This window comes from Melitaea cinxia, chromosome 7 (assembly GCF_905220565.1).
Source record: "Melitaea cinxia chromosome 7, ilMelCinx1.1, whole genome shotgun sequence".
Taxonomy (NCBI): Eukaryota; Metazoa; Arthropoda; class Insecta; order Lepidoptera; family Nymphalidae; genus Melitaea; species Melitaea cinxia.
The window spans coordinates 609,200-635,815 of record NC_059400.1 but is presented as its reverse complement, the minus strand read 5'-3'; the positions used below and the strand labels follow the sequence as shown (position 1 = coordinate 635,815).

At 34.7% G+C, this 26,616-nt stretch overlaps 1 protein-coding gene across 1 annotated transcript; it reads right to left on the bottom strand.

Annotated features, from left to right (window-relative positions):
* Positions 1-10,041: 10,041 nt before the first annotated feature.
* On the bottom strand, positions 10,042-10,935 carry LOC123654945 (flexible cuticle protein 12-like). Its single transcript, XM_045590799.1, has 3 exons — positions 10,842-10,935; positions 10,601-10,719; positions 10,042-10,392 (listed from the first exon to the last, which is right to left on the bottom strand). The coding sequence occupies exons 1-3, from the start codon at positions 10,848-10,850 to the stop codon at positions 10,194-10,196; spliced, it is 327 nt and encodes a 108-aa protein (XP_045446755.1). The 5' UTR covers positions 10,851-10,935; the 3' UTR covers positions 10,042-10,193.
* Between the last annotated feature and the right edge of the window lie 15,681 nt (positions 10,936-26,616).

Genomic DNA, 26,616 nt, shown 5'->3' with positions numbered 1-26,616 from the left:
TAGGAATACATTTTTTACACATTTATATACCTCATCGCGATCCTCCTATTTTGCATATATTTGAATGTTTGAATTGTGGATGCATTATCTAAGTATTTTAATTTTTATTAGAACTGGATTGGACATAAGCTTTTTTTTTCATTCAATTCCAATAAAGTCTAATAAGGTCAATAAGGTCAAAATGTTCTATTTTTAGTCTATCAGTGATCTTTTAGCTTTTAGACTTAGGGTGGTGTTTGTATTTGGAAAATTTTGAAAATTAGCCTGGGCTTTAATCTGCCACAGGAGGACTACTGTTTTTATATTTTTAAATATTTTTGCTTTTTTAATGTAATAACAGGGAAATAAATTGAATAAAAGTATAATGATAATACTCTTCATACTATTAAGAAAAACAAATAAAAACAGTAACATGAAAAATTGAACAAAGGCAGTCTTTTCACTGACAGAGCGATCAAAGTACTGATATGTACTGGTTTGAGGGCGTTGGACCTTCACATTATCAAATTTTAAAATCTAATCGTAGACATAACCTTTTCATATTTTCAGGGTTCCGTACCTCAAAAAGAAAAGACGGAACTCTTATAGCATCACTTTGTTGTCCGACTGTCTGTAAGACCCTTTTTCTCAGGAAATCGTAGAGGTATCAAGCTGAAATTCATATCAAATACTCAAGTCTACTGTCCCTCGGAGCTGTGAAAAAATCAAACTTCTAAGCCAACGCAATCAAAAGATACAGCCGCTTATGCTGCAAATTATCGACACTCGCAAGGAAATCAAAACCTACTGGGCACTTCCCGTCAACTCAGAATCTTGAAATTTGGTACGAAGCAACGTCTTATAGTACAAATAAAGGGAAAATTGTGAAAAGCATAAATTTTTAGTTATATCATATAATAAAAATGTTTTTAATAATTTTGTTTGTACGAAACCATCGGTGAGCGAGTTCGACTAGCACCTGGCCGATTTTTTTTCATTAGTCTCGTAGACATTAATGTTAAATTAGATAGACAAAGATATGTGGCTACGGCAGTAAAGAATATAAGCTCGATAATCGCTTACCATCAGGTGAGCCGTGCGATTGTTTGCCGACCTACTTCTATAATTATTATCAAAAAATAAAAAGAACAAGTATATGAGATGGTTTTAACAATCAAACATGCTCACACGCTTAAAACCTTACTAGGTTTGACATCGATCTAGTGCAGGGACACTTGCACCGTGTGGGCGCTCGCACATCGCCGATTGCAGGAGCGATTTCCACTGCGGTCTGGTTGTCTATTTTAGTGGGTCCACCGTGCCTCGGCTATAACGTTAAGCAGTCGGACCCGATGTTGTCACAAATAGCGATCGTTGCTCATAGTAGGGAATATAACCTACATTGAGAAAGCAGCCTATGCCCAGCAGCGGGTTAATATATGTTTAAACTATTGAAAGAACTAATTTAAATTTCTTTTGAAGCATACTCGTATAGTAATTAATTATTTACTCGCATTGTAATTTTGATTTAAGTGAATATAAAAATGTATATCAATAACTATGTCAAGTCTTAATAATAGTATAAATGACTATTAATAAAATCTTCATAAATATACTCCATGTGTTAAATATAACTAAGCATGTCTGAACATGTTTCTACGACGTCACAGTTGTAGCATCTGCACACTGTAATTATGTAACGCAGCGGGCACTCAAACTGACGTTCGACCTTGACATTAACTTTCATGTCAATATGCCAAGAACCACTCGCTCCGATACGATCTCACGACACGACGCTTCGATAACATCGTCATATTCTGATGAGTGTAATAATTTTTAAAATAGTTGTATATCAATAATTTTTATATAAATAATAAAAAGTTTGCTTTATATATAAACCTGACAATAATTTCATTTAAGAATATGTTTTACAAATAGAATTGCTTAGTTATTAGTCATCAAACTAGGTGTAGTGACTAATTTTTATTTTTTTAAACATTTTTGAATATCATATCAAAAATTGACCGCTCCAGCGGGGTTCGAACCCGCGCCTCCGACACACCGTGTCGGCGCTCTAGCCAATTAAGCTATGGAACGATGCACCCGCTTGAGCGAAATTTTCGATATGATAATTTTTAATTTCGGTTTAAGCGAACCGTGGCGCCGTCTATAGTGAGCTCTTTACAGAAACCCGTAACTATTCAAAGTTTCATATTACAATGAAAATCTTTGACAGGAGACGACACCGTGCTATTTTTAATATCTAAGATTTTATTTTTTTGTGTTACCCACATTAGGAATTCTAAACATTTTTGAATATCATATCAAAAATTGACCGCTCCAGCGGGGTTCGAACCCGCGCCTCCGACACACCGTGTCGGCGCTCTAGCCAATTAAGCTATGGAACGATGCACCCGCTTGAGCGAAATTTTCGATATGATAATTTTTAATTTCGGTTTAAGCGAACCGTGGCGCCGTCTATAGTGAGCTCTTTACAGAAACCCGTAACTATTCAAAGTTTCATATTACAATGAAAATCTTTGACAGGAGACGACACCGTGCTATTTTTAATATCTAAGATTTTATTTTTTTGTGTTACCCACATTAGGAATTCTAAACATTTTTGAATATCATATCAAAAATTGACCGCTCCAGCGGGGTTCGAACCCGCGCCTCCGACACACCGTGTCGGCGCTCTAGCCAATTAAGCTATTAAACGATGCACCCGCTTGAGCGAAATTTTCGATATGATAATTTTTAATTTCGGTTTAAGCGAAATTTTTTACTATATATATTTTATTTTTTTACTATATATCTATTTTTACTTCAGATATCTGTCTGTATGACATTCATTGCCTAATCTTTATAATAACTAGGTCTCCGTATTATCGAAGTATACTAAGTACGGTGAAAAGACATTCAAATTTCCATAAATCCTTTTTTGCATAACATTATCAGAAAACCTATATTATATTTTTATATAGCGTATATTGTTATTAAAAATAAATAATTTTACATATAAATTAATATAAATACAAAGATACACATGATATCACATATTCTATGTAATAAGAGTCGTGTACCACTTAGTGGGTAAGTGGCTTAAGACGAAGATGTATTAGTAGTTATGTTCCAACTCGCTCAGTGAGATTCTCAGCCGGAGTCATAGACCAGCATTAATTTTATGATAATTAACGCGGTTAGATGCGTTTAATATGAATCATTTAAATTAATTGTGTATAATCGAAATTGACTTTTAATAACAATGTTACTTTAATATTATTTTTGTATTGTTGTGTAACTATTATTATTAAAAATTTTATACTTGGAAAAAATTAGGAATGACATATTTGTTTCTCGAGATGTGTTGATTTTTTTTTCTTTTAAACCAATTTAGCTCTGATAAGCATAACCTGCAAAGCAAATATTGGTACCCTTACAAATATCTATCCCGAGCTGGAATCGAACCCGTAAACCGTCGGTGTTTTAGACGACTACTCGCACCACTACACCAGAGCGGTTGTTGAAACATGAAATTGCGTCTTTGGTGCGACAAAGCCAGTACTGCGGTCACCAACCCGCCTGCCCAGCGTGGTGACTATGGGCAAAACACATGAGTTCACGTTATTTTTGACGTAAACTTGTGGAGGCCTATGTCCAGCAGTGGACTGTATAGGCTGTAATGATGAATAATGATGAAATTGCATGTTGTACTATTGATGATGACTATTTCATTAATATCTAATATTATTTATTGTCTTGTAATTTTTTCAATCAATTAGAATACAGATTTTTGTAAAATGAGATAATGATTGATTACATTTTGATTAATTGATGTAAATTGTATGGATTTTAGTAAAGTTTTCTTTTTATTATAAGAATCACCAATGCCTCCAATAGAGAAAATTACAAAAAGAGCTATACGTTCACGAAAGACAATACATCAGTACAAAGTTCGCCAGGTCAGCTAATCTATACAAATAAATAATATTGAAGTGTCTGTTTGTAATATTAAAATAAACGCTTTTTACTAAATGCATATGGATGTATAGACGGTACATATACTAATATAGCACTTTATACAATTTTTGTCTGTCTATCTGTCTATTTGTTCCGGCTAATCTCTGAAACGGCTGGACCGATTTTCACAGGACTTTCACTGGCAGATAGCTGATAAAATAAGGAAAACTTTTGTTTTGAAATTTATTTATTTTATAACTCTGTGAACTGAACAATAAATTTTTTGTTGAATTCCACGCCTACGAAGTCGCGGACACAGCTAATAAATAAGAAATCAACGCAGACATAGTCGCGGATATGCCTTGTATTAATTGAAGACGTGATATTTTATATTGCTAATAACTGCTTAGAGTCTAATCCTATTACCTAAGTTTTGTATATGACTGTACTGTCACCTTTCGTCATCGTTAGGCGTTGATAAATAGACCCGCTTTCACAATGGAGATACCAAATATGTTTTTTAAGAATTAAAAAAAGGTTTTTTTTTTAATTAAAAACACAAACTGAAGTCTATAATGTTTCATTTTAATATACTATATATATATATTTCATATACTATATATATATATATATATATATATAAAGATTAAAAATTTTAGTAAAAACGATGAAAATAAATATACGTTAGGAGTGATTCATTAACGCGTCGTCTGATTTCATTCAATCTCTTTTGTTAGAAAGAAAATTGTAAATATATTAAGATTATTTATTCTATTTTCTAAACTATTAAACTTTAGATATTACTGAAATTTTTCTACTAAGTTATCTTAAAAGTCATCGAAAAACAAAACAAAACAAACTTGATTCAAATAGGCTTCAGAGGCACCTTCGTCATTTTACAAATTAAAAGATCTAAGTGATTATTATTTTTTAAATTGAAGCTACCCCCGATTCGGAATTATAATTCTGCAGAGAAAAATCGGCAAGAAACAGCGCAGTTACTATTTTGAAAATAATATATGAACTGTGTTTTAGTACAAAATTAGTAGCGTTACTAAGTCCACACATCTTTATCATCTATGTTCATCAATCGAAATATAAAAAACAAATCATCAAATTTTATGAACATTTATAAGAATATATAATTAAATAACATTTAAGATAAAATTAAAAGTCAAAATGTAGACGTTTGAAAAACGTCGCGAAATGAAACCGGCTACAATGTTCTTGACTTAAAATAAAAATATTTGGTAACAGCATTTCATTTTAAATTAGTAACAATACTTATTAAATATCTGCTTAAAGAACGATAGCATTATAAACAATACTAGGCATGGCTGATTGTCAGTAAGACAGTCATGTTTCAGAGCAGTAAGTAAGAACTGAATTTACTTTCTATCAGTGGAAAATTATTAAAACAGATCACAATTTCCTCTCAGATATGGAATCGATAACTTTACGTGTTTTCCAAAGCACGGCGAGGAGATCCACAGGGACATAAATCCAAACCGGATTCCTGTACAAATATAATTGTGTTTGCTCGCAAATGAAAAAAAAACTGACTTCAACTACATTATACAACGTTGGTAGTTGAAAAAATAGCGAAATGAATACGCATTATTAGAGATAGCTCAAAAGGTCGTCAGATATCGATCACATTTAAATGTCATACGGTCCGCCCAGTAAACATTTATAAGGTAACTAGCTGTGCCCGCAACTTCATCCGCGTGGGATTAAAAAAACATTGTTTAGTTCGCAGAGTTTTTTTTTTATTATAGGAGAGGGGGCAAACAGACAGTTGGCTCACCTGGTGGTAAGTGAAAACAACATCCACAGATACCCGCTCCATCAAAGGATTAGCAGGGGCGTTGCTGGCCTTTCAGATAGGAATTACAAGATTAAATAAAGAGAGTTACAAAATAAATAAATTTCTAAACAAAAGTAGCCTAGGTCACTACATCAGCTATCTGCCAGTGAAAGTCTCGTCAAAATCAATCCAGCTGTTTCAGAAATCCAGAGCCGGAACAAACAGACAGACAGATATATAAAAGTTCTAAAAAAATGTTAATTTAGTATATGTACCGTGTATACATACATATGGATGTATTAAAAAAGCGGTTATTTTAATATTACAAACAGACACTCCAATTTTATTTATTTGTATAGATTATATAACACAAAATTAAAAAATTCAATCGAATTGAGAACTTCTTTCTTTTTTTAAAGTCAGTTAACAAATAATCCCTCCACGTAGCATCGAACTACATCAAAAAGATATAGCATCCCTATTAAATTTTATTATACAAGATACTAGCTGACCCCGCAAAGGTTTTTTGGCCATATATCTTATTAACCCCCTTAATCTTCCCCCCCCCCCACAACTTAGGGGTATAAAAAATAGATGTTGTTCGATTCTCAGACCTACCCGATATGCACACAAAATTTCATGAAAATCGGTCAAGCCGTTTCGGAGGAGTTTAACTACAAACACCGCGACACGAGAATTTTATATATTAGATTATTCATATATTTTAATATTAAAAATTCCTCGCCATGAAAGCAGCTTTATGTTACGTAGCGGTTACACAACAAGGTTAAGGGCGAGAGGCTAACATAGAAAAGGTCTTATATCGATTTGAATATAACACTGCAATTGTTAAATAAATACGGAATATATTTTAATACCTAACGATTGACGTATTAAGTAGAAACTTGTAGAATTTTTGTGGATTAACGTGATATTATATCGATGGCTCCTAAGTACACTGAGTCAACTAACAACTTTTAACTATATCATTTTTTAAAGATATTAATAACATTTACTTCATTTCCTATCTACCTATGTAACAAAAAAATAAAGTTATTAGAAGTAGAGTTGACTCAGTATACTTAGGAGCCATCGATATAGCCTATAAAACCTATGATTAGCCCGTTGGTGCAGTTTGTAGTGGCCCTGCTTTCTGTGCCGCGGGTTGCGGGTTCGATTCCCGCCTGAGTCTGGGTGTAATATTTGTATTTATATATTTATAAATGTATTATTTCAGTGTATATTTATTAAAAAAAATATGGTTATAACAGTCGACTGTTACCTGTAACAGAAGCATTAAGTTGCTTACCATAGGAGCAGACGACCGTGTGTGTATGTTATAAATATTTATATTTATATATATTTATATGTACAAAAATCTTACAAACATTAAACCTGATTATAATTCCCAACTTATGCAAATCTTCCTTGATGAATCTCAAGCAAATACAAATATCAGCTCCAAACAGAAATCGAACTCGCGAACGCTAGCGTTAAGGCTACATCTCTAAACTGTGATACAATGTGTAAGTGCCCCCTACTACTAGACAGTCTATCAAAAAGAAGAACATGTGCAATCTATCATGTCGTTAAACTTTCTATCAACATTCATATACCTAGATTTTTAGAAACGAGATTTGCATTCAAATACTCTCAGGCACAATCCGAGTCTTATATCCGCTGAGTATGATAGTTACTGTATTATTACAGTTTGATTTACAGAGAAATGTTTACTGCTTGCTCTGCTTTATACTACAAAAATAGGAAAAAGGCGTGCGGTACATCTGATACTAGGTTGACATCTGCTATGCAAAGTGTTGCAAGAACCCTATACACCCGCTTACCACCACGCGGACCCTACAATTGTTTACCATAAAATAATAATATAAAGAAAAATCATTCATTTCGTAACATAATGAAACTTTTTTATTAAATAAGCTTCAAATTCCACAAGCAATTACGTAAACAAAGTAAACTGCCGCGCTCAAGTAAAAGGCAATCAAGTTTAAAAATCTAAATGTGAGAAAATTTAGTTTCGGAATTGTTTGGAGTAAAAAAATATTATGATAACTATAATATATAGTTTAAAAATGTAACACTATCAAAATTAAAAAGCAGTAAGGGCCAGTTTTACCAGTTTTGGATGAAGTTTATCCTGCAAATATGTTACGAATAGACTTTAGCAGCAGGAGGTAGAATGGGCTATTATTATAATATATAATGAGCTAATATAATATAATGGGGTATGGGTCGTCGCAAAATATTCATAACAATATTATCTATATTCACCAGAATATTCATTGTTTTGAAATAAATAGTAATAATCACAGTGTAAGCACGAGAAGGAATAACAAAATTGTAACTCCAAGTTTCCGACTGCGCAAAGTAAACGTCTCCTTTCTGGGTTATGGTATTCGCATGTATATTAAAATACCACAAACAATTTTAGAATTGTCTCAACACAAATTTAAATTTTTTATTTAAAAAAAAGCGTAGCGAAGAAGAAGCGCGTGAAGCGTATTATTCGGTGCAGGATTACATAGTTGATAAAGATGGGTGGACTTAATAACGCTGTAGGTATTTCATGCAAGATATTACTAATTTTGTATTATATATTATTTTCAAAAGAGTAACTGCGGAGTTTCTTGCCGATTCTTCTCTGCAGAATCTACATTCCGAATCGGTGGTAGCTTTACTTTTACAAAAATAATAATTACTTTGAAGTTTTCAATTAGTAAAATGACGATTAGAAAGATCTCGTGGAGCCTATTTGAATAAAGTTGTTTTTGATTTTGATTTGATTTAATATATCAAAAATTTTTATCTGTTGGATACTGTTATCTGTCAAATAGCGTTATCCATAACTGGTGAAACAGGCTCTAAATATATTTTATTGCATTTGCCTGGCTTAGAAGAATTTAAGTATGACGACATCGACAAAAATCTAGGCCTATAAAAACGAAAAACATATTTATTATAATTTGAATGATTCTGATGAGTAGTGATGGTAAGCGAAGGTCACTCGGGAATTAACATACTCGCTATCGGTTAACATTCAAATTAACGATAATCTTCAATAAATATTTATTATTTTTTACTGGTATTATTAAATTTTCTTATACAACTTGCAATGAATGTACTCGTATGTACATACGTTTGTTGCTGTGTGGCCACGGCAGTAAAGAATATAGCCACCCCCTCTCTTTCCGTGGGAGTCATAAGAGGCGACTAAGGGATAACACACCATTCAAAAGCTGGCTATGGAATACACAGGCCGACGACGAGCAGCGTCTTCGACGCGACAAAGCAAGCCCTGCGGTCACCAACCTGGCTGCCCAGCGTGGTGACTATGGGCAAAACACATAAGTTCACGCCATTTTTAGCGCAACTTAATTTTGAAACATATATTTTCAACAGATTGAGCTGAAATTTAGTACACGCGTTTACTTTGCATGACAATAGATCCTATATAGATATACAAGGAAATAAATAAGTTGATCTGATTATTTTAATTTTTAAAATTTCCAAACTGAGTTTTGTGTACGAGCACGCCTAATTTCTTAAAAGCTTGTCATTTAAGAATTTTTTTACTTCAGATTATATTTATGAAGAAGAATTTAGGCTGACCCGTCGGACTTTTGTCATGTCTGAGAACTGTCAAATCGTGAAGTTTAAATAATGACATATAAAATTACGTTTTCCGAAGTTTTCTAATTGTAAGTATGACCATAAGTTCCTTTTACTAAGGGATAGAAAACTTAAAAAAAAAAGAATTGCCAAAATTGATACAGCTGACTTCAAGTTTTGCGCATAGCAACAGATTAAGACCTTCATTTTTATAACATTAGTTAATTTGAAGTAATATAATTTTGATTTGTATGAGGACTATATAAATGCTATTGAAGCCTTTGATTTAGTCATTTTTGACCTAGATTTTAATTTTGACAAATAAATTTTTGAGTGTTTTTTCTAAATCGTGCCGCTGTCTAGTGATTTGTAATTGACAAGTCTTCCAGGCACTAGTGAGCCTAGCCTTGATTATGATTTAAAATAATTCATCTAATAATACTATTAACGCTGAAAGCGTTAAAAGTATTAGATGAATTATTTGTTTTTTGTTGATTGTTTTGCAATAACGATTATTTTTATCAATATTCAAACCTTTGTAATTATATATTAAAAAAGTTTTTTTTCTGTTTTTAAAGGTTATGAGATATTTATGAGGTTAATCCACACTTTTATAAAAAAAAAATTCTTAGAATATCAAGTAGAAAGGTTAAAGCAAAACAAAAGTAAAATTTTAAAACGTAATTGTTTATTAACAAATATACAAAATCGGGATCATATCACAGAATCGCTTGAACGATTGATTCTTAACAAGGAGGAAATGGGAGAAAGGGTTAGGAATGAGTATTTTGGACTAGAAATACAGTTAGTTAAAGATTATTTAGGCGGATGGGACTGTGGGTAAATGGGCACCCTGGGGCTGGAAGCCCTTCTCGTTGGCGATGTAGACCACGAGGTATGCAACACCGTCGGGACCGGGGTAAGAGTACTGGCCGCGAACTTCAAGAGCCTCGTCCTCAGTTCCGACGTTCTTCAACGTTCCAGATTCTGACTGCTTTATACCGTTGCTGGTCTCAATCCTGTCGACAACGGTAAACATTTCTTTAAAACATTCAAAACATTTTGTTATTCCATGTTACTAAACGCTTTAGAAATCGACTAACAAACACATATTGCTTAATAATTATGGTGATGCAAGGAATTAAAATTATTTCACGCAATATTGATATGTATTTTATGAAATTGATGACGATCGATCCACAATAATTTCATATATCTGTAACATACTCGTATCCATAGCCGTCGACTCCAATGTTGTCGCTCCTATAGCTGACGATTTGGGCGTCTGCGTCAGGGTTAGCCGGGGCGGCAACGGCGACGGCCACAAAGAGAGCAAGAACGATGAACTGCGAAACACACACAAGTTAAATAATTATATTCAACCAGATCCAAGAAACGATTCAAACTTCACTAAGTTCAGAATCGAACACGTCACTAGTTATCACATTAAAATCAATCGTAAATTTACCGATTTCATTTTTGGTTTGTTGTTTTTTTTTGCTTGTGTTCTTGCAAAGCGTAGAAGTGAATGATGCTCCTCTGTTGAAGATGCTGCTATTTATACCGATTCCGTTATGCGGCAAGGACGTGTTGTGACATTTGAACTTAGACGCGTCTTCGGTCAGCGATCTCCTTAACCAAAGGTTTTCAATGTCCGGTTACATTTGACTCGCTTGAAGGATAACTGTATTTAGTTAATTATGTATTCTTTATCAATTAATCAAAATGTATTCCATTAATTTAAGTTTGTAACAATAATGTTTTTCTAATTCATATAACGTTGTTTTGATATTATTTGTTAATATTTTTGAATTTAATTTAACACTTTACTACTTGACTGTTTTATTTTTGTTTTATTTTTTTGTTTGTCTTAATCCTCCTTTCACTCGCTGGTGATAGATTGACCTCTGTAGCTTTACAGATGAAGATATGACGCGTAAATATTCTATGACCTACATATTACACTGCAGGTGAATACCATCGAGAGTTCGTTCAGTAAACGAATTAGGGACGTTAATTCTTAACCGATTATCGATTGAGAAAAAAGGCGTGTGTTTCGAATGTGTGTATGTCTTTTCGAATATTATGTGTGATGGTTTCATCAATAACATTTTTTATAATGATATAAAAAACCTAAAAATTGTTTGTTTTTTAAAAACAAGGTAAACATTCCTCAGCTCCAATACTTTGCCAAATTAATTTTGTTGTCCTGAACATAAAAATAATCTGATTCTGCACAACACTTAGAACATTATCTTCTCAAGTCTAAATAGTTTTAATGCACTGTTTGCATGTTATTTTGTTTACAATATTAAAAGTATTTTATATGACAAGGTACGTGAAATAAAATTAAAGTAATAAAAAAGTTTAAAAAAAACTGGAGAGACTACTAACTTATTCGTGTTATACCAATATTCAAGTTTAAGTTAATCAATCAGTTCTACATTGATGAAATAGTTCCTTCTAGGACCTAAAGTCGGATCTGGCCAACTCTGGCCAACGACATATTGGCAGACGTCATGTTAGTGGCCTTCGCTTTAATCGTATTCGACACGTTTTTTTTTTTTTTGCAAATACTTCTAACATCCGCGCGATACAGCCTATATACCCATAATTTTTTATTCTCGAAATCTTTTCAGTGTCCTACTTTCAGCTGAGTAATGGGTTCGATTCTCACCTCGGTTTTCGATGTAACACGTTTTTACTTGCGAATATCTTCTGCTGTTTTTAAAACCACGTGTGTATGGTACAAACAAGATTATTCTGCTACTCATACAGAACATATAAGATAGACAATTCAATATTTATATACTACTAGTTTCTACACGCGACTTCACTCGCATTGGTTTTCTTTAATAAAAAGTATCCTATATTACTTCTAATACCTCCAAAAATATATGTACAAAGTTTCATGATGATCGGTATAGTAGTGTGTAAGCATAACAAACAAACTTACGTTCACATTTATATTATTAGGGATTAGGGATACTGAGGTTTTCCAAAAAACAAACACTGGCATTCCTTGCCAATTCCCGGCAGAATTTCTGTTCCGATTCCATGGTATCTTGATTTTCGAAAAATCTAAGGGTAAAAAATAAAAAGCTATTTTGAAATTGAAAATGGATTTTTAAGAAGTTATTGTGGAAAAAAGTCGTTTAGATGTACGCTTCAGCCTGTAATATCACACTACTGGGCATAGGCCTCTTTTTCCATGTAGGAGAAGGATCAGAACTGAATCCACCACGCTGCTCCAATGTGGGTTGGCGGATATACTCCCTACTATGTAGTAACGATCGCTATCAGGTGTACATGATAACAACCGGGACTGACGGCTTAACGTGCTTTCCGAAGCACGGTGGGGAGACCCACAAGGACTGCACAAACACCCAGACCACAGCAAACACCTGTATAGCAAATACAAATGTTTGTCGTGTGCAGGTACAATACGTTCAAATGTGCAAATTATTAATTAATACAGGAGTCAAGAGAACAGGCACACAAGCACACAGAAGTAGTTGCCTCATTCTTTTTATACTTATGCTGCTTGAACTGCAAAGTTATATATACTCCGAATGTCCGGCAACTTAACTTTAGATATAATTAATTTATTAAAAACAAATGTAATTCTAAATTGTAAAATGACGATTAAAAAGCTTTTTTTGAGCCCTACTTGAGTTATTTTTAATAACGTATTATTTGATTTCTGAAATGGTACCTTGTTAAAATACTCAAAAACTTAAACTGTGTAGTCACTTATCATCACTTCAGCCTATCTCAGTCCACTGCTGGCCATAGGCCTCCACAAGTTCGCGCCAAAAATGGCGTGGACTCATGTGTTTTGCCCATAGTCACCACGCTGGGCAGGCGGGTTGGTGACCGCAGGGCCGGCTTTGTCGCACCGAAGACGCTGCTGCCCATTTTCGGCCTGTGTATTTCAAAGCCAGCAGTTGGATGGTTATTCCGCCATCTTACGACAGCAACGGGAAGAGATGGGGTGGATATATTCTTACTGCCGTAGCCACACGCATTAAATTAAAATTAAGTATTAACTAATTGTTATTTGTAAAATTACCGTCGTGTGTACATTAGTGTTGTGTCAGAGACCAAACACCTGCGTTTTACAGTTAAGTCTGTTATTTCTAACCAATTATCCCAAATTTGAAAAAAGAAGTTTAAGAAAATGTCTTCTCATTTGTCATCTAATTTGTCGGCTATGGTATGCCTATATGTCATTAAACGGAAGGACGCCAATTTAATAACATGTTGTATACGAGTAGATGAGAATAAAAGGCTTTGATGACGTTGATCAAATCGCTTGTACGTTTTATAACATTAAGTTCATTATTAAGTTAAAATGTTAATGTTTATCTATAAAAACAATGCCTTATTGTAAAGTTATAAAAGTCTGTATCAATTTGATATATATATGTAATTGCATGTTCGGTGATAACTTCGTTGTTTATGAACCAATTTTGATAATTCTTTTTTTGTAGGAAAGGAGATATCTCAAGTATGATACCTTGATAAGGAAACCAGGATCTGATGATGGAATCCTAGAGAAATTGAGGGGAACGTTCGAAAATCATAGTGACGACTAGTGTGTTAATTTTTTTCGTCTACTTACGTACTTGTCGATGTACTTGAAGTCGGTTTTTTTTCGTTTGTGAGCAAACACAATTATATTATAATTCTATAACTCAATGTACTAAGATAACATAACAGAGTGAATTTTATGAATTTGAATATTTCGAGAAAATGCGACAAATGCTTACTAGCATGACGAATTAAGAAATTTAGAGTAAAGGAAGTTATTCCTTCAGTGACGACTATATAAGTTACACCATTTTTTAGAAGTTTAACATCTTTATGCACGCTTGTTTTGGGGAAGTAAGCTGGTAAATGAGGGCGTTACGAAAAATGTGATCGGGTGAGACGAACGGACCAATAGAGAGAGGTGCAAGCATACATTTTCTTTCTCTCATAGCCAGTTACGTTTCGTATATCTAAGACACAGTGCAGGAGGGCTATTGTCCAGAAGTTTTACTTCAGTCGTATAAAACACACTAGTTTTTTTAAAAAGCTCCTCTGAAAAATGGGTAATTGTACCAATTTTAGAGCTTTCTGAGGTTTTCTAATTTAAAAAATTGATACGCCGAGGAATGATCTTCGGAAAAAACCGTTTCGTTATAAAATTCCAATGTTACAGTCCTCAAAATATAGATGGCGCTCTAAGTTAAGAATTCCATACCTATCCATGAATAACTTAATTATGACAGGCCAAAATAATGACAACATTTTTCCTATTCAGAGATTACGAAATCAAAAGGATCGTACAAATTACTTGATTTCTGATAAACTCAAGGTGTTCTCTCCTTGTAGGTCAATATGCATAATATCATCCCACTCAAAACGACAAATTTGATTTTTATGACACTGCTAACAGTATAACATGGTCTCTATTGCCATCAAACATGGTGACCATTTTTCCGTGAACATTTTTACTATAATTTATGCAAACGCTTATAAAGAATAAACAGCATTTAATTATACATTTACATATGTTTCCTAAGTTCAGTGTCGGTAAATATGTTAAGAATCTTGACGGTAATACATATACAAACAAAACTTACTTAGGCTAATTTATTAGGAGCTATTATTTTATTAAATATAAGCAGCTATTATATTATTATAACAATAAACAAATAAATATCTCATAACATATATGTCAACACTAGCGCCGTCATACGCAATTAGAAAGGAATTTATAAGCAACAGATGCAACGATCGCGCCACCTAGCACATTGTTCGATAAGTCATCTACCCTCATTTATTATATTACTCGAGTTATTCTGACGTGTATGAAACGAACGGTGCAACCGCCGCTAAGGCAGTCTTGGCTCTGGCTTGGCACGATACACTTGTTGTATCCTGCTAGTAGCTTAACCTAGACTCATTAAATAATTAATTTGTGCAATCGAATTAATTATTACTTATTACGATTAATTTGACTAGGCGAGGCGTATAACTCGAGCAGTGAAGGTGAGCGTTGATACGTATCAAAGGAGGCCTCCTTAAACCTACACCTGGGTCGCAAGTCCTAGGCACTGCTCTGAGTTACTCCCTATGCCACACGATAGATTGGATCGGATCGCATTACAATTTTGTTATAATCATTTTTAAGTACTACCTACATAGTATTGTAAAGAGTGCGAGTATAACCTACGCCCGCCCGTGCCTTGCAAATATAGAAAAGGACCATCCAATATCAGTCGAAAGACTACATCAGAAGTGGGATAAGATCCACCCCCACTTTCAAGATTTAACTAATTCAGTTAGTTACATTGAACGAAGAAATGTCTCTCTTCGCTTCCGGTATGGAAGCTATTTCACAAAATAGCTGAAGTTATAGGCCCACCTCCTGACGATACATCTGTTTTTTAGCGAGTGTGCAAGTTAGTTGCATTATTTTGTGGTGATTAGTGGGTACATCGATCATTGTTTTATTTTCTTTTATTAGTGGGTACATCGGTATTTTAGTTCTTTTCGGTCGTTCTGTAATATTCTTATCGGTTAGTAAGCTGGTTGGACGGGCTTTGTAAGTTTGTACGCCCGGGCCATGGGTAGCTGGTTGAAGGGGCCTTGTACGCCCGGGCCACGCTACAGAGTGAGGGTGAAGGGGCCTAGCACGCCCGACCCACGGTTGTTAGCTGGTTGAAGGGGCCTTGTACGCCCGGGCCACGCTACAGAGTGAGGGTGAAGGGGCCTAGCACGCCCGACCCACGGTTGTTAGCTGGTTGAAGGGGCCTTGTACGCCCGGGCCACGCTACAGAGTGAGGGTGAAGGGGCCTAGCACGCCCGACCCACGGTTGGTAAGCTGGTTGAAGGGGCCTTGTACGCCCGGGCCACGCTATAGAGTGGGGGCGAAGGGGCCTAGCACGCCCGACCCACGGTTGGTAAGCTGGTCGAAGGGGCCACGTACGCCCGGGCCACGCTATGTTAGGAAGGGATGAAGGGGCCTAGTACGCCCGACCCGCTAGTGCATTACGGTCTCAGCGTTTTGGTCAGGAATAGCCGAACAGTTATTAAAGTCACTCGTTACTGTTGTATAGGTCGGGAGGAGTAACGCCGAGTTAGCGGATGCACGACATGAACGCACGAGGTCATGCGATTGTCAGGGTTTAGCTAGCTATTTTAGATGTTACATAGTTGATGTTGCCCGAAAACCGCTTGTATTGTCGATCGCTTGTATCAACAGTGAAGCCGGCGCAGCACGCAGCGAGCGGCGCGTGGACGTGTGCAGCGTTCAACCTCCGAAGGGCACATTACACGTGTTAGGTGTAACTTGTCAGACTCAGGTCCGTGGGTGAGCGATGTGAGTTTAACTCTGGCGGAGGTCGTGGTCTATGGAGACCGTTGTTGTGATAGAGTCATGTGATTGCTCTTCGGCTAGAAAGCCGTGGTGTTAGAGGCATTTACTCGGGGATTTCTGTAAGTTTGGTTGTAACTTGTTGTTGAAGTCTATAGTATTGGTTGTGATGACGTTGATAGTACATGGCTATGGTATTTATCTGTAGTGATTAGTTATGATTGAGATTATTGTAAAGTTCTTCCTTTTACGTTGAGTTTGACTGAGTGGTACAAGGCACTGTTGTAGCTTTTTCTTCTACTCAAGGCTGACCATCACACGAGGGCGTGTGCTAGCAGAATGGCCGTGTCAACACTAGCGCCGTCATACGCAATTAGAAAGGAATTTATAAGCAACAGATGCAACGATCGCGCCACCTAGCACATTGTTCGATAAGTCATCTACCCTCATTTATTATATTACTCGAGTTATTCTGACGTGTATGAAACGAACGGTGCAACCGCCGCTAAGGCAGTCTTGGCTCTGGCTTGGCACGATACACTTGTTGTATCCTGCTAGTAGCTTAACCTAGACTCATTAAATAATTAATTTGTGCAATCGAATTAATTATTACTTATTACGATTAATTTGACTAGGCGAGGCGTATAACTCGAGCAGTGAAGGTGAGCGTTGATACGTATCAAAGGAGGCCTCCTTAAACCTACACCTGGGTCGCAAGTCCTAGGCACTGCTCTGAGTTACTCCCTATGCCACACGATAGATTGGATCGGATCGCATTACAATTTTGTTATAATCATTTTTAAGTACTACCTACATAGTATTGTAAAGAGTGCGAGTATAACCTACGCCCGTGCCTTGCAAATATAGAAAAGGAGCTTCCAATTTTAGTCGAAAGACTACATATATTATACACACGGTCGTCTGTTCCTACGGTAAGCAACTTAATGCTTGTGTTATAGGTAAGAGTCGACTGTTATACATAACTGCTAACTGCTACTGCTATGATAAATATACATGGAAATAATCCCGGTGACGCTGTTAAGGCCGATAAGGCCAATACACAATCCGAAAAAAAAATCACCACACATGAAGCAAACACTTAGAAAGACGATAAACATCGAAGCGGGATCGAATGGTTTCATAGTATAAATAATCTCGTCTAATATCCGCCACTTCCTTTCAAGTTTTTTCTTCTATTAAGAAAGTAGACCTTCATTAGAGAAAGGGACTTTTTTCTAAGTAGAAGAACGCTTACAGACGACGAAGACATTGTGATTTTCCAAAGATTTCAAACTAAAAACCTCAAGGTTACGTCAACGCTATTTTTATTTAATGTACTGATAAATAACGAACGATACATAATTTCTGCTTATCAACACATATAATAATAACGTAACGGGTCGCTGTCTGTACATGGAAGATATATGAAAAATAATTGTGTTTGCTCGCAAACGAAAAAAAAACCGACTTCAATTACATCGACAAGTAATACAACGTAGATCGACGAAAAAATAGTCAAGCAACTACGCGTTATCAAAGATTACTCAAAAAGTAGTTATTAGATCTCGATAAAATTTATATGTAACCACATGATAAACATCAGCTTTCGATTAAATTAAAAATTATCAAAATCGGTACACCCAGTAAAAAGTTATTGCAGATTTTCGAGAATTTCCCTCGATTTCTCTAGGATCCCATCATCAGATCCTGGTTTCCTTATCACGGTACCAAACTAGGGATATCTCCTTGCCAACAAAAAAAGAATTATCAAAATCAGTACATCTAGTAGAAAGTTATGCGGTATAATACAACGTAGGTCGACGCAAAAAGCGTCAAGTAAAAACGCATTATTAGATATAACTCGAAAAGTAGTTGTTAGATCTCAAATAAATTTAAATGGGACCAATTGGCACACACCACCTTTCGATTAAAACAAAATTTGTCGAAATCGGTCTACCCGATCAAAAGTTCTGATGTAACATACATAAAAAAAAAAAAAAAAAAAAAAAAAAAAAAAAAAAAATACAGTCGAATTGAGAACCTCCTCCTTTTTTGGAAGTCGGTTAAAAATATTAATGGGACCTTTATCAATGCAAATAGCACCCAAAACAATGATTGATAGAATTTTTGTTTTTAATGATTGAAAATTGAATGATTGTAAGAATTGTTTGAAAATTGTTGGTAAGCTTCACTTACATAAATAAAAAGGTAAGCCAATGAAAATAATCACGTTAAGCATGTAAACAATGTTGTTTGTAATCAATTTGAAGAATCACGTTAATCATTTACCCAACCGACGGTGTTTGTAATCCTAAATAAATCAAAAGATATATCCAAAAAATATTGTCCAAAGTCACTATTCCACGCGGACGAAGTCGTGGGCACAGCTAGTAGTATAATAAAAATAGTTAATAAAAATTTGATATTATTATTAAAAAAATATTCTTTATAGTTCACAAAAAAGAGGCTTTATTTCTTTATCAGTAAATCGACGACCTATAAAACTATTAAATGATAATTATTTCGTAAAAAAATATTAATAATAAGTAAATATTCGTAAAGTTCAAGAGATATCAAAGTCAAATATAGTAGGAAATTAACATAAGTCGACTGCGGTCAAACAGCCTTCAGTGTTGAGCAACTATAATTTATAGCTTTGCGCTTCTCAGCTCATCTGCCGTTAGACGAAGAATAAATAGCATATCGAAGCGTTTAGCAATTCTGTATTGTAATTATACAATATAGACATTTATGACGTTATCTGATATAATTATAGACATTAAAAACAAACGTGATTTGACTATACAATTTAAATAATAACTATTGATCTATTTATTAGTTTTAGTGAAAAGCTTTTTAAGAAATAATGAAATCAAAGGCTATGTACACGTAGCTCAATATAGAATCATATAAGTGTAAAATATAAATGTCGTCAGATATTCTACCAAAAAAATATGTCTTACAAGAGTATAAAATGAAGTTTGATAATATCCTAATATAAAAAGTTCGTATATGTGTGCGTACGCTACAGTTCATCGAGACATAACCTGTACTAGATTTAAAAGTCGTTAAGTACAAACTTTGGTCAAGTTCAGAAATCGAATATCCAACCTAGCACATTAGCAGTTAGCTAAGATCACTGAGCCATTGAGTCGTCAATACCAGTATTGACGCTATAAAGCCGCTATAACATACCATACCGTCTAATAAAAAAACACGATTACAATTTGTTAAATATTTAAAGGTGCCATAAACAATCCAAGTCGAACTTGCCAAGCTTTTAGCAAACGATGTTATGTTTGCGGAATTTACTTAGAAGTTATTTTTCCTAATCAATAAAAACTCTCATACAATAACAAAACGTTTAAGAGCAAACCGCAATTTCTTAAACATCGTGACCTCAGACGATTAGAACGGGAATAGAGCATTGTCAGTTAAAGGCATTTTTTTATATTAATACGATAAATGGCCGTGAAAAAGTAAACGAGTGCCAAGTTATTCGATATGATGATTTACAAGTATAAAATTCGTATTAAGTTTCAAATATTTATCGCCTAGGCCAGTAAAATTAGTATTTATGTTATTATTAAATTGGTTCGTTCGTTTAATTCCAGACTCGAGTCTGCATTTAATTTTTATATACGTTATATATATATAAGGTATTTCTTTATAAATAAACAAATTGCGTTGCTCTGAAAATAAGAGTTTTTATTTCGTTAAATTTTAATTTACATTCTAAGAAAAATCACTTAAATCTATAGAAACTTTCACCTGAAAATAAGAGAAACGACAATTTATGTTTATTATTTATAATTCTTCTGTATTCATTATATTTTATTATTATTTTCCGTTTTCATCAAACACCATATTTTTATACTTTTATTATTTTTTTATGTCATCTGCAATGACAATTCAAAATACTAAATTTAAATATTTAGAGATAAAAGAGGATACTCTTTATATATATACAAAAATTAATTTTAAATCTCATACTTCGAATCTTTTTGTACAGTTTAAGGCTTATGGAACGAAGTTCTTCGTCGCGCGGGACGCACTGAGCGGGATGGAAGTGAGATCGAAAAAAGCGTAACAAGACTTTTTCTCGACAGTACCGAATAGAATAGTACCTGCGTTTGTATATATATTTTTTAATTATTTTATTATTCCATGTACAGCTTTGCGCCTTTTACACATTCCATGTACTCTTCACATTAAATCATTAAAAAGAAATAAATATATTTTATTAGACATTTCATTTAACTCTGTTACCTTATTTTACAATATAAATTATGAATATATAGCAAACGTCTAACCGAAAAGCGAAAGAAACTTCGTTCCGACCTGGGGTTCATAGAATCCTCACGCTGTTTTTTTTTTGTTTTTTGGTTTTATTTGATGGTAAACGATTATAGTAGCTTATAGACGCCTGCAGTACCAGAAGCATCGCAAGCGTGTTGCCGAGCCTACCCTGCTACCTACCCTATACTGCTTGAAAGTAGTGTCATTTAGCTGTGATCTTCTGCATGGTCTAATATTTTGTAATACTAATAAAACCTACTGAGTCATAAAACATTCAGAATTAACGGTTAAATTGTTTTTGTCATGTTTAGAATAATAAGATTAAACATTTTACAGTAAATTACCTTACAAGAGTTAATATTCGGAATACTGTTTTCTTATCTATAAATATAATTGTTTTCATTTCATTTCATATCACGTACTATACAACACATATATCAGAGACTTATTGTAAAATTACAATTTATTGCTAAATTAAATCCGATAAAAACATCTGAATAAATTATATTTTGTAATTAATTACGATTGCAGTACATATATGGTACAATGATTACACCGTTGATTATGGTGGACATAATTTATTAGCCAAAGTGTATATTTTACTTCAAATACATTACATTAGGCGCCACGTTCATTAGCTCGAGTCTACTAATGCAACATAGTATATATATAAAATACAGTATATATGTCTGTATATACAGAGGAGACAAAAATATGTATATCTTGCAGAAATTAATTGTATGCCTAATTGAGGTAAGACGCAGCAGGAAATGTCCTTCCTATTGTAATATGAATGAAAATTGTAATATGAAACTTTGAATAATTACGGGTTTCTGTAAAGAACTCACTATAGACGGCGCCACGGTCGCTTAGACCAAATATAAAATCATCATATCAAAAATTTCGATCTAGCGGACACATCGTTCCATAGCTTAATTGGCTAGAGCACCAACACGGTCAGTCGGAGACGCGGGTTCGATCCCCGCTGGATCGGTCGATTTTTTATATGATATTAAAATAAAATAAAAATGCTTAGGAAATATCCTGCTTAAAATCTGCAGCAGACCAACTGGTGACACGCATATCCTGTGGCTTATTTTACCTCCTTTTAATATCTTATCTTCGAGATAAACTGCATCAACAGCCTCAAAATAACACAAAAACCAAGTATAAAAAAAAAGGCAGTGTCATCGTTAACGTTATTTAAATATCGGTTAAGCGATTGATACCAAACTGGAATCGAAGTCACGTCCTTCGCACTCGCCATCGAAATTTATTACATAAAGGTGTGGCTTCACTCAATATTTTGATTTTGTTTGTCTTTGTACGCCTTATAACATGAGATGAACGGAAAATCGCCTTAAAGTGGTCAAAATGTTTTATTACTATGTGTCTTTAATATACACTTAATAACTGAAAGCGGCCCGACAATTGGTCGCCAGTAATGTGATTGCATGAAATTATGTAGTTAAAATGTTTGTAGAAACAGACATCTATTACACTTCATCCTGTAATATCCCACTACTGGGTATAGGCTTTTTTCCCCATGCAGGAGAAGGATCAGAGCTAAATCCACCACGCTGCCCCAATGCGGGTTGGCGGATATATTCCCTACTATGAGTAACTATCGCTATCAGGTGTACGTGATAACAACCGGGACCGTGCTTGGAGTGCGTGGAGCTTAACGTGCTCTCCAAGGCACGGTGGAGAGACCAACAAGTACTGCACAAACATCCAGACCACGGCAAACGTCTGTATGGCTAAAACACATGTTTGTCATGTGTGATTATCGAACCTGCAACCGCTAGCACAACAGCCACAAACCAGTATTGTGACCGTTGCGCCAACGCGGCGTTGTTAATCAAATATCTTATACAACAAAAACAAAAAACTAAAACAAGCAAGTTTGTGTCACCTAACTACTTACAATTAGAACAAGTTTATTTAAAAAGCGGTATACGATAGTCTTGTGTGGTTACGGCAGTAAAGAATATAGCCACCCCCTCTCTTCCCGTGGGTGTCGTAAGAGGCGACTAAGGGATAACACAGTTCCGCTACCACCTTGGAACTTAAAAAGCCGACCGGTGGCGGGATAACCATCCAACTGCTGGCTTTGAAATACACAGGCCGAAGACAGACAGCAGCGTCTTCGCGATAAAGCCAACCCTGCGGTCACCAACGCGCCTGCCCAGCGTGGACTATGGCCAACACACATGAATTTACGCCATTTTTGGCGCGAGCTTGAAGAGGCCTATGTCCAGCAGTGGACTGCGATAGGCTGAAGTGATACGATAGTGAACAAGAGAAAAAAACCCAAACTTTTATCAATCAGATAACGTCATAAAATGTTTTATCAGCAACGTTTGTAAACAAAAGTTGTAGTTTTATAGTCGTGACTTGTACACGCGGGTGTGAGATGCGCAGACGCGTCTGTGGACAAGTGGACGCGGAGATCCGTCTTCCTGGTTGAACAACATCGGCTTTAATTAACTTTTTTTTTAAGTTGGTTATTTTTTGACTAAAAATCGATTGGTAAGAAATATTAGTAATAATTTCGATTGCTACGCTTGAATGCGATTTGAATTTCCTCTCCTTCGAGGGTAACAACACTAAATTTTGGGATAAAACGTAATATTACGGCATTCCTTACCCATTTACGGACTTAAATTATGATAATTTTCATTCAAACCCATTCAGCTTTCCAATTTATGTATAGCTTAAATATATCCTCAGTCTACAATTTTTTTTTTTTTTTTTGTTATAATCTTAAATAATATAATTACATAAATTACGCGTCACGTTTTTTGTCCGCGATGGACTCCTAAACTACTGAACCGATCATTTTTGAATATCATATCAAAAATTGACCGCTCCAGCGGGATTCGAACCCGCGTCTTCGACATACCGTGTCGACGCTCTAGCCAATTAAGCTATGGAACGATATACTCGCTAGAGCGAAACTTTTGATATGATGATTTTTACTTTCGGTTTAAGCGAACCGTGGCGCCGTCTATAGTGAGTTCTTTACAGAGACTCGTAACTATTCAAAGTTTCATATTACAATGAAAATCTTTGACAGGAGACGACACCATGCTATTTTTAATATGTACGATTTTTATTTTTGTGTTACCCACAATTAGGAATTCTAAACATTTTTGAATATCATATCAAAAATTGGAGCGGTCAATTTTTGATATGATATTCAAAAATGTTTAGAATTCCTAATTGTGGGTAACACAAAAATAAAAATCGTACATACTACTGAACCGATTTTAATCAAATTCGCACATCGTGTGCAGATTGATCCTACTTGAAACATAGGCTAAATTTTATTTTGATATATTTAGATTTCATTAAGACATAGTCCAGGCCTATTATGCAGGCCAATTGTGCAAAAGTGTTACTTGTGCACACTAAGACACAAAAAGCGCACAAAAAGAGTTACTTCAGTCGCGTGGTCTAAAGCACAAACATTTTTTTTAATGATTTGATGTAAAAAACGATTAATCATTTTTTTTATTTTTAAAATAAAATAAATTTACCTTACTAATGTGAGGTGACAGCATTATGCAACATGTTTATTGTCAGCGCCCACTCGCGATCATTGTGATCTAAGATGCGATTTCCTCACACGCTGATTCATTTCGCACGTGCCTGAATCACTTTTGCATAATACACTTCAAAACGGTTAAACACCGAAAAATAACGTCATATTTCTCAATTATTATGAAAACTTTCCTCGAAACATACCTGATTGGTTTTTAAGTAATAACATACACTTACAACTAGTGTTATTTCTTATCTAAGCCTCGACAGATTTTTCAAACTTTCCTGACTCTCATTTCAGTAGAGAACCTTACAGAAGATCACAGCAAAATAATACTGTTTTCAAGCAGTATTGTGTTCCTGTTGGTGAGTAAGGTGACCAGAGCTCCTGGGGGGATTGGGGATTGGGTCGGCAACGCGCTTGCGATGCTTCTGGTGTTGCAGGTGTCTATAAGCTACGGTAATCGCTTATCATCAGGTGAGCTGTACGCTAGTTAGCCGACCTAGTGACATAAAAAAAAGAGAATCCATATAGATAGATATTTTAAGTCATTTTCTATATAAGTCATTTTAAGTCATTGTTCTAACAAAATGTAATCATTTTCTTAACTCCTAGTATGAATTCAACTTATGTATCAAGTATCATTTAAATGTATCAAGTAATTTCCGCGTGATGCATGATCAAGCAAATACATAGACAATTATAATGAGTATGGAAAAGCCATCTAAAAATTTTCAACACCATATACAGATTTGGACCTATTACAGTGCGTTCGTTAGTAAAAATACACTTCCTAATTTGTTACAATGTGTGATAATGTAAATGACTCAAACCGCATATATACTGTTTAATATTTATTACGATATATTATAATCAATGGTAATTCATAATTCAATAATACGAATATGATGAGAGGTCATGAACTTCATCAATATTCAAGACGCACATGCGACTATTTAAATATATTATTTATTACTTAAAATAAAGAATTACGTTACTCCTAAATTATTTACCTTGAAAACGGATTGGCAGATAACCATGGAAAATAATGTATGGCAAAAATGTTAAAGAATTTATTGTATTTTTATAACAGACTTAATTACAATAGTACACAAAATAACAATAAAATATAATTAACCAAATACATATTTGGATATAACAAATACAATTAATTAATTGACATTAGAATGTTAATTTCCTAGAAATGGATTTTATTTTATTTTTCTCAAATTACAGGAATACTCGTAATACTGCTGTCAATAGTGTTGTGTTCCTGTGTAGGGTCGGAGTTTGCATTCATTCTGGTTTCGCAGGCGTCTATAAGTTACGGTATGTCGTAAGCTTGTTTGCGGCCTAGAAATATATAAAAATGAACTGCGAGAAATACACAAATTTTATCCGCTTTTCTAATGTTACCATATTAAACTCTTAGAATATAATTACAAAAAATAGTTTGTCCACTTCCTGCTACCACATAAACAATACACGCCGCTTCATCAGATTTACATGTTCATCATATCCTATACCGACTAGAATTAATTAATACATAAAGCAAATAATTATTCATTAAATTATTAACGTCATTAATTAGATAATGATGCGCACGCACATGACCAACTTAAAGATAAACCAACAAGTCACTGTTTTTTAAAATGGTCAAGAAATTCCCTTTGCCTTTCTATTACTAAATAAAACTCAAAACCAAACTCTACGTTACCGTTACGGAAACGAATCTGTGATCCTGTTTTACCAGTTGCCGTTAAAGCTGTATGACATATGACGATATCCAACAGATAATCATTGAGGTAGAGCGCTCTGGCCACCTCACTCACCAACAGGAACACAACACTGCTTAAAAACAGTATTATTTATCTGTGATCTTCTTTCATGATCAAAGGTTCTTGCCCAGTCGGGCTGCTCCAAATCTGCAGGAAATTTCCTGCCGTACCCTACATCAGGTAAATACTATAATGACCCCGTCCAGGTACACAGGTTACTCTGGATGGGGTCCAGGTCCGGGTTGGGGCCCAG

Coding starts and splice junctions, on each gene's coding strand:
- LOC123654945 (XM_045590799.1), bottom strand. Junction 10,393..10,600: donor GTCGACGGCTATGGATACGA/GTATGTTACAGA, acceptor CGTTGTCGACAG/GATTGAGACCAGCAACGGTA.